This window comes from Mytilus californianus, unplaced genomic scaffold (genome assembly GCF_021869535.1).
Source record: "Mytilus californianus isolate M0D057914Y unplaced genomic scaffold, xbMytCali1.0.p SCAF_15, whole genome shotgun sequence".
In the NCBI taxonomy this organism is placed as follows: domain Eukaryota; kingdom Metazoa; phylum Mollusca; class Bivalvia; order Mytilida; family Mytilidae; genus Mytilus; species Mytilus californianus.
In genome coordinates, this window is record NW_026262637.1 from 28,976,640 (window position 1) to 28,990,097 (window position 13,458).

A 13,458-nucleotide genomic window follows, 5' to 3' on the forward strand; every position below is an offset into this window, starting at 1 on the left:
AAGTGTTTTCTGGTGAGAAAAGGTATCGAGTCAGGCCAAATAATTATCGTTTGGTTAATATGTTTTAATATCTTATTTGAACTATTCGTAAGTATTGCATATTAAATAAAAAGCACAATTTGTAAGTTTGATTTAATATTTATCGTTTAATTCGATTTTTCCATTATTTTTCTTTTCAATTTCATTATAATTTAATTATTATGTTTTTTTGTAACTTCTGGTAAACTTTTAGAAAGGAAAACACTTTAGGAATTTTATGCATCCGAAGCGCTTTTCTGGATTTACCTTCTTCAAGAACTCTCAAAGCCGAAAATTTGAAAGCCAAGGATTTATAATAATCGATTGTCGAATATTGTATCTAATTGCACCCCTATGCCTAATTATTCAACGAGTGATTGCTACGAAAAGTAAGTATTCCAGGATGATCTCAACCTGAGTCTATACTCACTAAGCATGATTTTTACAATTAGATTCAAAGCTGGTTATATATTTCCTGTACTCGAAGGAATTTTTTTTATAGTTGGACAATTCATTTCACAGCTCAATATGTACTCTATCCTAAGTTTATAACTACCTTGAGTAATGAAAAGCAATTAAAAAAACCCCAAAAACAAACAAATAAAAAAAACATGTGCCGTGACTACTTACTTTTTTTTACATTTTGTACTGCTGACGGAGGCTTCACTGTGTATTTATTATCAAGAGAACTAGTATTATGACTGAGACATAATATATCAGTATAATAGTCCCAGTAATATCATGGCATAGTAAATATAGATGTACAAACTACAAAAAAAACAACAACAAAAACAAAGAAAAAACACGTTAAACGTGACACAAGAGACATATATAATCTGGGACTATTATACCAGAGACATATAATACAATGTATTATATGTCTCTGGTTAAAATAAATGGGGAAATAACTGAGAGTATAGAGAGTATAGTACTTTTAATACATGTATAAAATAAAACTGTCCGAAACGACCGACGCAAAACTTGTGACATCCAAGGCCGAACTTGTTGCATGGCCGAAACGTCTTGTTTCCTTTATTATCTCTCTTTGTATATTTCCGCTTCTGAAAACAACTTCGTCTAACTAAGTAACTTTGGAAACTTATCAAATAATATTACTTTGGCATGAAATAAAGAAACTGTAATGCATGGCGACAGCAGTGGAATCAGCTCCTTTAGTGGAACGAGCTGTTCCTACTATTAGATTTGCTGACGACAGCATAGACTTGAACGTACCAGAACCAGATAGTCCTCGAAGTACTTTAAGTGGGAACAGTTTCAATTCCTATTTTCCCGAATTCATACGTTCTCTTTCTATTGGCAGTGATCAAGATTCTGATTTTGATGAGCTAGATGGACTGCCAGATGTTGAATTTCCAGAATGCCATGGATTCGATGTCACAGATGGTGACGAACATGCAGGTAATACCGAATTATGTGGTCTTGCAAACCTGTACCAAGCTTAATTTTAATATGAGACAGGTGTACAAGAGTACACAGTCCATTTTAATATCTATTTGAATAACATCACTTTTTTTATGATTTGATTAAAAAACATCACTTGATACTGAGACTACTATAACACATGTTATAGTAGTCTCAGCTTGATAAAATAACTTTGAATCTTACTTACATTGTATCACTGCTTATAACGGAATGCCGGAAACATCTTTACTCGTACCATGTCAGCCCGTTCCCAAATTTGCAAACATGACTTGTACTACATGTACTAATACCTTTTGGGATTCTGAGCCTGAGTGATTTTCTGATTTTGCCGCCACAAATCCCTTATCATGCTTATCAAACCCTATAATTAAGTCTATCCAGGAAAGATTTTGCCAACTACCTCACCTTTCAGAATCGGATAAAAAATTTTATATCACTCCTGACTCAGAATCCCAAAAGTGATTAGCCTTGTACCACTGTCTGATTTCAAACTCCTGTCATGTCTGCTCAGATTACCCACATAATTAGTTTATTTGCACATTCTGTAATTGAGATCTATTTTGTACTAGTTGCTTCCCTTAGGAGGGACATGCATTTTCATTGACAGCGGAGTGCATGTGGGAAGAGCAAATTTATCTCTGCGTTATTTGTGGAATATTTTAGTTGTACATGTATTTAATCTTTAAAAGAAATTGTTAAGCTAAATACTTTTAATATAAATAGTAATTTTTCATTAAAATTTGGTTAAAGACCTTTTTTTACTACTTTTAACTTACCATGCATTTCATGCACAGTCCATTTAGTCTGGTTTAGAATTGGTCTACAGTTAGCAAAGGTACCTTGTGTTAAACATGTACATGTAAAATAACAGAAACAAATAGGTAATTGGAAAATAGATTAAAGGATCGATGGACACAAATGTGAAAGGCGCATTCAAGTTGTCTGATAGGCATAAAAAGGGAAAAATTGATCATGACTATGTCAATAGATTTAAAAAAAAATTAATGATTAAACTTGAATAATTTAAAGTATTTTTAATTTTTTCCACTGAATTCATATACAGTAATTTAAAATAAAATTACATGTTATATTTTGGGTGTAAAAAGCTGTCATGAGTACAATTCTTGCCAGAATTTTATGAAACTTATATCATAGGTTTATATCAGCAATGTCTCAGACAAGTACGAAAATCAGTGCTGATCAAAAAAATTAATAAGAGTTATGCCCCTTGGAAATAATAATTATATTGAAAATTGCATTGTATTTGCTCTCAAGCCTTCATTTCTTTTAAGATAATTATAAAAAGTTTTAAAGAACAAAAATAAAAGTTTTTTAGTTATTGCCCTTGGATAGATAAAATATGTGCAACATGGGGGACATTGGAACTCTGTTCTTTTATTTGCATCTTGGACAAAACTACATACATGTATAGAAGATAACTATAAACAATAAAAATGATCAGCAAAAAGTCAAGAAAGCAAAAATTGCCAATTTCATTTCTAAGAATAATTGCCCTTGAATGATGATTTTACTCATTTTTGTGTTTTTTGGCAAAAACCATAGTAGATATATGTACAGAGAGAAACTAAAAAAAATTGATCAGCAAAACAAGACCAATATAAAAGAGATTTTAGTCATGAAATATATTCTAGTTTACATTGTTAGAGCGTGGCCATTGTCAAAGATGTACATATATCCAAGTGAGCAAGACAGGATCTTTTATAAATTAGAACCTCTAGTTATAGTTTGTTCTTATGTTGCCCTCTAACTGTCCCAGGATTGGGGGTAGGGTTGAGGGGAAAGGGCGTTCACAATTTTTTTTTTGCCCCCGCCGTAGCCGAGGGGGCATTAAGTTTTACCCTTGTACTTACAAATGTATGTACGTACGTCCCAAAGTTGGTTTCCGTTCTCCAACTTTAGTTTGCTTCAACTAAATGTTATGAAACTTATGCAAAATGCTTATTACCACAAAACACAGATCAAATTTGAATTTTGGTAGCTTCACTTTAACCGTTCTAGAGTTATGCCCCTTTACAAATGGAAAAATTGCTGAATTTTTTGTTTCCGTTCTCTAACTTTAGTTTGCCTCAACCAAATGTTATGAAACTTATACACAATGCTTATTACCACAAAACACAGATCAAGTTTGAATTTTGGTGGTGTTACTTTAACCGTTCTAGAGTTATGGCCCTTTACAAATGGGAAAATTGCTTAATTTTTTGTTTCTGTTCTCTTACTTTAGTTTGCCTCAACCAAATGTTATGAAACTTATACACAATGCTTATTACCACAAAATACAGATCAAGTTTGAATATTGGTGGTGTCACTTTAACTGTTCTAGAGTTATGCCCCTTTACAAATGGAAAAATTGCTGAATTTTTCGTTTCCGTTCTCTAACTTAAGTTAGCCTCAACCAAATGTTATCAAACTTATACATAATGCTTATAATTACCACAAAATATAGATCAAGATGGAATTTTGGTGGTATCACTTTTACTGTTCTAGAGTTATGCCCTTTACAAATGGAAAAATTGCTGAATTTTTCGTTTCCGTTCTATAACTTAAGTTTGCCTCGACCAAATGTTATGAAACTTATACACAATACTTACTACCACAAAACTCAGATCAAGTACAAATTTGGGTAGCGTCACTTTTAACATTCTTCAGTTTTATCCCTTAATAACTTTATATGATATGCAAGCGGGGGCATCATATGTGTCCCATGGACACATTCCCCATTTATTTATTTTTTAACCCCACCACATTCTATATGTGCCTGTTCCAACTCAAAAACCTGTATTTCAGTGGTTGTCTTGGTTTGCTGTCTGACAAATATTTGGTTTGTTATTTTATCATAAATGAGGCTGATGTTTTTTTGTTCTTGAATTGTTTCACATTTTGCAATATCTGAGCTTTTTATACAGTATGGGTTTCGCTCAATGTTAAAGACTATGTAGTTGCTTAAATTTATACAATTTTGGAGTAGGGCATCCAAAAAATATTTTGTCTGAAAAGTAAGGGAACTTTATTTGCATCATATGATACATGTAGATTTATGCATTTCTTCAAATAAAAGATAGAATTTTGATGGAAACGCAAGATATCTCATGCATTTGTCAACCTAGTGTACAGATTTAACTTTTTCTATTAGTGTCAAAGGAAATACCATTTAAAGATGTCCATACACCATCTGTTCCATTTGGAGGTATCCGAAGAAACTGTTGGATTCCGGGAGTACCAATCCAAATAAAGATAACATCATATGAAAGACATCAAGCTCATATCAAAATCTTCAGCCCTTATTTGTAAGTATAGATAACACCATATAACACACCTCATATCAAAATTGTCAGCTCTTATTTTTAAGTATCAATAACACCATATCACAGACTTTATATCTAAATCTTCAGCTCTTATTTGTAAGTATAGAAAACCCCATATGACTGACCTTATATCTAAATCTTCAGCCCTTAATTGTAAGTATAGATTACACCATCTGACATACCTCATATCAAAATCTTTGGTCCTTATTTGTAAGTATAGATTACACCATCTGACAGACCTCATATCTAAATCTTCAGCCCTTAATTGTAAGTATAGATTCACCATCTGACAGACCTCATATCAAAATTTTTGGTCCTTATTTGTAAGTATAGATAACACAAAATGACAGACCTCATATCAAAATCTTTGGCCCTAATTTGTAAGTATAGATTACACCATCTGACAGACCTCATATCAAAATCTTTGGTCCTTATTTGTAAGTATAGATTACACCATGACAGACCTCATATCAAAATCTTTGGTCCTTTTTTGTGAGAAAAGATAACACCATGACAGACCTCATATCAAAATCTTTGGTCCTTATTTGTAAGTATAGATTACACCAAATGACAGACCTCATATCAACATCTTTGGTCCTTATTTGTAAGTATAGATTACACCATCTGACAGACCTCATATCAAAATCTTCAGCCCTTATTTGTAAGTATAGATTACACCATATGACAGACCTCACATCAACATCATTGGTCCTTAATTGTAAGTAAAGATTACACCATCTGACAGACCTCATATCAAAATCTTTGGTCCTTATTTGTAAGTATAGATAACACCATGAGAAACCTCATATCAAAATCTTTGGTCCTTATTTGTTAAGTATAGATTACATCAAATGACAGACCTCATATTAAAATCTTTGATCCTTATTTATAAATAAAGATAACACCATGACAGACCTCATATCAAAATCTTCAACCCTTATTTGTAGGTATAGATAACACCAAATGACAGACCTCATATCAAAATCTTTAGTCCTTATTTGTAAGTATAGATTACACCATCTGACAGACCTCATATCAACATCATTGGTCCTTATTTGTAAGTAAAGATTACACCATCTGACAGACCTCATATCATAATCTTTGGTCCTTATTTGTAAGTATAGAAAACACCAAAATGACAGACTTCATATCAAAATCTTTGATCCTTATTTATAAGTATAGATAACACCATGACAGACCTCATATCAAAATCTTTGGTCCTTATTTGTTAAGTATAGATTACACCATATGACAGACCTCATATAAACATCATTGGTACTTATTTGTAAGTATAGTTAACACCATCTGACCGACCTCATATCATAATCTTTGGTCCTTATTTGTAAGTATAGAAAACACCAAAATGACAGACTTCATATCAAAATCTTTGATCCTTATTTATAAGTATAGATAACACCATGACAGACCTCATATCAAAATCTTTGGTCCTTATTTGTAACTGTAAGTATAGATAACACCCAATGACAGATCTCATATCAAAATTTTTGGTCCTTATTTGTAAGTATATATTACACCATCTCTCAGACCTCATATCAAAATCTTCAGCCCTTATTTGTAAGTATAGATTACACCATATGACAAACCTCATAACAACATCATTGGTCCTTATTTGTAAGAAAGGATTACACCATCTGACAGACCCCATATCAAAATGTGTGGTCCTTATTTGTAAGTATAGATAACACCATGACAAACCTCATATCAAAATCGTTGGTCCTTATTTGTTAAGTATAGATTACATCAAATGACAGACCTCATTTTAAAATCTTTGATCCTTATTTATAAATATAGATAACACCATGACAGACCTCATATCAAAATCTTCAGCCCTTATTTGTAAGTATATATAACACCAAATGACAGACCTCATATCAAAATCTTCAGCCCTTATTTGTAAGTATATATAACACCAAATGACAGACCTCATATCAAAATCTTTAGTCCTTATTTGTAAGTATAAATTACACCATGACAGACCTCATATCAAAATCTTTGGTCCTTATTTGTTAAGTATAGATTACACCATATGACAGACCTCATATCAACATCATTGGTCCTTATTTGTAAGTAAAGATTACACCATCTGACAGACCTCATATCTAAATCTTCAGCCCTTATTTGTAAGTATAGATTACACCATCTGACAGACCTCATATCAAAATCTTCAGCCCTTGTTTGTAAGTATAGATTACACCATATGACAGACCTCATATAAACATCATTGGTCCTTATTTGTAAGTATAGATAACACCAAATGACAGACCTCATACCAAAATCTTTGGTCCTTATTTGTAAGTATAGATAACACCATGACAGACCTCATATCAAAATCTTTGGTCATTATTTGTTAGTATAGATAACACCAAATGATAGACATCATATCAAAATCTTTGGTCCTCAATCATTGTTATTTGTAAGAAAAGATAAAACCATATGACAGACCTCTTATCAAAATATTTGGCCCTTAATCATTGTTATTTGTAAGAATAGATAGCACCATATAACAGACCTAATATCAAAATCTTCAGCCCTTATTTGTAAATGATTACACCATCTGACAGACCTCATATCAAAATCTTTGGCCCTTAGTCATTGTTAGTTGTAAGTAAATATAACGCCATATGTGAGACCTCATATCAAAATTTTTGGCTTTTATTTGTTAGTATGGAAAACATCATGACAGACCTTAAAGCAAAATTGTCAGCCCTTTTTGTAAGTACAAAAAAAATGTATATAGAACACCACTACAGATCTCATATCAAAATTAATACAAATATTTTACCTGTTATCCTTTCTCCAAATTTAAGTGATAGGCCAAACTACCATTGACTTATTACATGTACAATGTGTGCCTCTAGTTTTTTGGACAGATGATAATTCTTTTTTTAGCAGAGTTGCAATGAGGTCGAATTTGCCTCAATATATCATGATGAATGTTGTTCAGACATCTGGTTGTCCAACATTAGTATTTTGCTTTCCAGATAAAGTGTGTGACCCACAAGAATATCTTTACCGAACTTGGCTTGATATTGTTTTTTGAGTCAAAGCCAAGGTCACATCATTATTGATAGACTGAAATTTTAGCCAAATTTTTGTTCTGAAATATTATCTTTAGAGCCATACATCCAACTTTTAGCAAACTTGATTTGATAATGCTTCATGAGATTAGCGGTACTTAGAACTTACAAATGTAGCTTGAGAATGAGCCTTGGAAGAACAAGACCAAAATTGCTGAAAATTTAAAAAAAGTATTAACAAGGAATTATTTGAATCTGGAATAATTGAATTCTTGAAAATTGATAAGAAATCTATGACGAAAACTTACCTAATTTAGGTTGGTTAGCCATGCATGCATTGCTAAGGAGGGTTAGTTAGTACATATTGAAATATCAGTGAAAGTAAAATTAACCTTAGCCATGCATATATGGCTAACCCTCTTAAGTGTGGTTAGTTTTCATCATACATTTCTTATCAATTTTCCAGAATTCAAACAGATTCAAATAATTCCTTATTTATTGTCATTTATACCTGTAGTTAACTTGATATCATTAGTTTAGGAGTCTTTCAGTCTATTGATCAATATAATGTGGGGTTATAATATTTCTTATATTGCACCATGATTGCAATAACTATAAATTAATACTGGTAATTGATTTCTTTGGAGACTAATACAGGTATTTATAAACAAATTTACATTTTTCTGGACTTACTGAATCTGATTCTTAATTGTTGTTCAGCAGCCAAAATTCTTTTTATTCTGGAAAATTACAGTTGAACAATAAATCAACTGTGAATTCTATTTCTCAAGAGTCTTTAATTCTTCAGCCATTTACATTGCAAATTACACCACTGTCATCTACATTTACATCTACATATGTGCTTTATCATAAATATCATATGAAAAAACAAAATTCCTGATACTAAATTCTGAATTTTACACGATTGCATTGATCAATACATTATACATTGTAATTGCCATCAAATCTATTCTGTTTTTATGTAATGTTTTTCTACAAAATAATAAAATAGTTATCTTCTATAGGTACACTATAGCTATTAAACATGGAGAATTTGAATGGACAATTCGTCGAAGATACAAACATTTTACACATCTTCATCAGCAACTTCAACTGTACAAAGCCAAGTGTAGTCTGCCAATGCCGACAAAATCGTAAGTTTCAACACTTCCTGTATCTGCACAGATTCTGCAGTTATGTTTTTGATTTATGCAGATTTTAATTTATCCCAAACTTATAGTCTGAACATGTATTTCTACCATTATGTAAACTGGGTACATATGTACCAAACAATAAAACTGTTTTGTAAAATTTGTAAAAACAATCTGATTAAATGTAGAATTTTGATTCCTATTTCAATTGCTTGAGATTAATTCTTGTACCTGCTGAATAAACTGTATTGTGATGGTGTATTAGGTTTATATGAAGTTATTTTTACCATAAGGCTATTTACATTGTATTAATTTAACCTTGAGAATGAACTTTACACCTGTTTTCATATTTTGTATCATAAAATCTTTCAATAATACTCTCCTCATACATGACATAGGTAGATCTTAAGAAAACTATCTGATGGAAAATTAATTCATTCAGCCATGTATTGATCATATTTTTACTTCATATATCATGTTTATAATGTATATCTTGCAGTAAACACTTAGTATTTACAAGTAAAATGTTCCTCTATCGGTCGTTGTAGAGGAAGTACACTTTAAACATCCGTTGGATGTAAAAAAGTATAATTAAAAAAATATATATGTCAATGAGTAAATGATTAATAGTTGAATTGTAATTTATAAGTTGCACACATCAGTTATAATCGAAATTTTTAAATATAGTCATAGTACCAGAGCAGCTATTTCTATGGTGAACATTTTTTATGATGATTTCTTATCCAGGAACTTTTCACTAATATATCGACCTTATGCAAGTGCATGTATGCATGTACATGTATAAGATTTTGATTGATTTTTGAACATTCAAATACGAAATAAAAGATGAATTTTGGTCTGTTTTGTAGGTTTTTATATATCAATATACAAATAAGGAGATGTGGTATGATTGCTAATGAGAGAACTATCCACCAAAGTTCAAATGAAGTGGAAATAAGCAATTATAGGCAACCGTACAGCCTTCAACAATGAGAAAATCCCATACTGTATAGTCGGCTATAAAAGGCCCACTAAACTCAATTTTCAACCAGTTACAGGCTTTGCACAGAGTTTTTTTTAACCCAAAATAAGTTAACAGATGTATTGATATTTATTTGCATAAGGTCGATTTCTATCTGACGCAGCTCATATATTAGTTGTTGTAACTGCTACCTAAACTGGTTCTGTGAAATAATGTGACAGAATTAATCACTTTATTTGTTGACGGATTACAAATAGTGAATTTTAATTCATGTTAAACAAATGTATAATACTAAAACCACTTTTAGGGAAAACATGCTGTTTTCCAGCTTGTGACCCAAAAAATCCTGACCATCTGATACTGAAATTGACTTTTCAGTTTTATAGGATATGTAATAAGGTATATGGTTCTTATAAGGAGTTATTAATAGATTGATTGGTGTGCGCTGATCAATTACCAGCTGCAAGTATTACATGCATATATAAAGGACAATAACATAATAAACATGTAAATATCATATTGGTATGATATATCCTACTTTGTACATACTAAAGGTGATTATTTATGTGCTAACTCCTTAATGCCATGTCAAAAGATACAACTCATCATCTGATTTTCATGAATAAGGCAGTTGGTTTTAATAGGGAGTAGGATTTTATAACTCTGCCATAGTACCTGGGTTCATTCCAATGCAGACATCAGTTTGTTTTTCCTTGACACACATTATTATTCTGACTCAAAACTGACCAATCCTTGCTTAGTACATGAGTTCACTCCAATGCAGACATCAGTTTGTTTTTCCTTGGCACATTATTATTCTGACTCAAAACAGACCAATCCTTGCTTAGTACCTGAATTCACTCCAATGCAGACATCAGTTTGTTTTTTTCCTTGGCATATTATTATTCTGACTCAAAACGGACCAATCCTTGCTTAGTACCTGAGTTCACTCCAATGCAGACATCAGTTTGTTTTTCCTTGGCACACAATATTATTCTGACTCAAAACGGACCAATCCTTGCTAAGTACCTGAGTTCACTCCAATGCAGACATCAGTTTGTTTTTCCTTGGCACACAATATTATTCTGACTCAAAACAGACCAATCCTTGCTAAGTACCTGAGTACCTGAGTTCACTCCAATGCAGACATCAGTTTGTTTTTCCTTGGCACACAATATTATTCTGACTCAAAACGGACCAATCCTTGCTAAGTACCTGAGTTCACTCCAATGCAGACATCAGTTTGTTTTTCCTTGGCACACAATATTATTCTGACTCAAAACAGACCAATCCTTGCTAAGTACCTGAGTTCACTCCAATGCAGACATCAGTTTGTTTTTCCTTGACACACATTATTATTCTGACTCAAAACGGACCAATCCTTGCTTAGTACCTGAATTCACTCCAATGCAGACATCAGTTTGTTTTTTTCCTTGGCACATTATTATTCTGACTCAAAACGGACCAATCCTTGCTTAGTACCTGAGTTCACTTCAATGCAGACATCAGTTTATTTTTCCTTGGCACATTATTATTCTGACTCAAAACGGACCAATCCTTGCTTAGTACCTGAATTCACTCCAATGCAGACATCAGTTTGTTTTTTTCCTTGGCATATTATTATTCTGACTCAAAACGGACCAATCCTTGCTAAGTACCTGGGTTCACTACAATGCAGACATCAGTTTGTTTTTCCTTGGCACACATTATTATTCTGACTCAAAACGGACCAATCCTTGCTTAGTACATGAGTTCACTCCAATGCAGACATCAGTTTGTTTTTCCTTGACACACATTATTATTATGACTCAAAACGGACCAATCCTTGCTTAGTACCTGAGTTCACTCCAATGCAGACATCAGTTTGTTTTTCCTTGACACACATTATTATTCTGACTCAAAACCGACCAATCCTTGCTTAGTACCTGAGTTCACTTCAATGCAGACATCAGTTTGTTTTTCCTTGACACACAATATTATTCTGACTCAAAACTGACCAATCCTTGCTTAGTACATGAGTTCACTCCAATGCAGACATCAGTTTGTTTTTCCATGGCACATTATTATTACGACTCAAAACAGACCAATCCTTGCTTAGTACCTGAGTTCACTTCAATACAGACATCAGTTTGTTTTTCCTTGACACACATTATTATTCTGACTCAAAACCGACCAATCCTTGCTTAGTACCTGAGTTCACTTCAATGCAGACATCAGTTTGTTTTTCCTTGACACACAATATTATTCTGACTCAAAACTGACCAATCCTTGCTTAGTACCTGAGTTCACTTCAATGCAGACATCAGTTTGTTTTTCCTTGACACACAATATTATTCTGACTCAAAACTGACCAATCCTTGCTTAGTACATGAGTTCACTCCAATGCAGACATCAGTTTGTTTTTCCATGGCACATTATTATTACGACTCAAAACAGACCAATCCTTGCTTAGTACCTGAGTTTACTTCAATACAGACATCAGTTTGTTTTTCCTTGACACACATTATTATTCTGACTCAAAACCGACCAATCCTTGCTTAGTACCTGAGTTCACTTCAATGCAGACATCAGTTTGTTTTTCCTTGACACACAATATTATTCTGACTCAAAACTGACCAATCCTTGCTTAGTACATGAGTTCACTCCAATGCAGACATCAGTTTGTTTTTCCTTGACACACAATATTATTCTGACTCAAAACAGACCAATCCTTGCTTAGGACCTGAGTTCACTCCAATGCAGACATCAGTTTGTTTTTTTCCTTGGCACATTATTATTCTGACTCAAAACGGACCAATCCTTGCTTAGTACCTGAGTTCACTCCAATGCAGACATCAGTTTGTTTTTCCTTGACACACAATATTATTCTGACTCAAAACTGACCAATCCTTGCTTAGTACCTGAGTTCACTTCAATGCAGACATCAGTTTGTTTTTCCTTGACACACAATATTATTCTGACTCAAAACAGACCAATCCTTGCTTAGTATCTGAGTTCACTCCAATGCAGACATCAGTTTGTTTTTCCATGGCACATTATTATTCTGACTCAAAACTGACCAATCCTTGCTTAGTACTTGAGTTCACTTCAATGCAGACATCAGTTTGTTTTTCCATGGCACATTATTATTCTGACTCAAAACTGACCAATCCTTGCTTAGTACCTGAGTTCACTTCAATGCAGACATCAGTTTGTTTTTCCATGGCACATTATTATTCTGACTCAAAACGGACCAATCCTTGCTTAGTACCTGAGTTCACTTCAATGCAGGCATCAGTTTGTTTTTCCTTGGCACATTATTATTCTGACTCAAAACCGACCAATCCTTGCTTAGTACCTGAGATCTCCAATGCAGACATCAGTTTGTTTTTCTTGGCACACATTATTATTCCGACTCAAAACGGACCAATCCTTGCTTAGTACCTGAGTTCACTTCAATGCAGACATCAGTTTGTTTTTTCCTTGGCACATTATTATTCTGACTCAAAACTGACCAATCCTTG

General features: G+C 32.9%; 1 protein-coding gene and 1 long non-coding RNA gene across 8 annotated transcripts in view; one reads left to right on the forward strand and one right to left on the reverse strand.

Annotated features, from left to right (window-relative positions):
- LOC127725823 (phospholipase D1-like) overlaps nt 1–13,458 on the forward strand; it is a 65,536-nt gene that overhangs the window by 5,488 nt on the left and 46,590 nt on the right. Inside the window, exons 2-4 of one of the 7 annotated variants that reach the window (XM_052233111.1) lie at nt 1,340–1,437; nt 4,613–4,766; nt 8,848–8,976. In XM_052233111.1, coding sequence (XP_052089071.1) covers nt 1,340–1,437; nt 4,613–4,766; nt 8,848–8,976 — 381 coding nt within the window. Of the gene's footprint in view, nt 1–1,023; nt 1,438–4,612; nt 4,767–5,423; nt 5,446–6,337; nt 6,360–6,619; nt 6,642–6,676; nt 6,699–7,323; nt 7,343–8,847; nt 8,977–13,458 lie in introns of those variants that run through there. The other 6 variants (XM_052233110.1, XM_052233112.1, XM_052233113.1 and 3 more) reach the window with 6 other exon arrangements.
- Nucleotides 11,629–13,312, reverse strand: LOC127725846 (uncharacterized). Its single transcript, XR_007993229.1, has 3 exons — nt 13,293–13,312; nt 12,678–12,855; nt 11,629–11,880 (listed from the first exon to the last, which is right to left on the reverse strand). It is a non-coding gene; the product is annotated as an uncharacterized LOC127725846 (long non-coding RNA).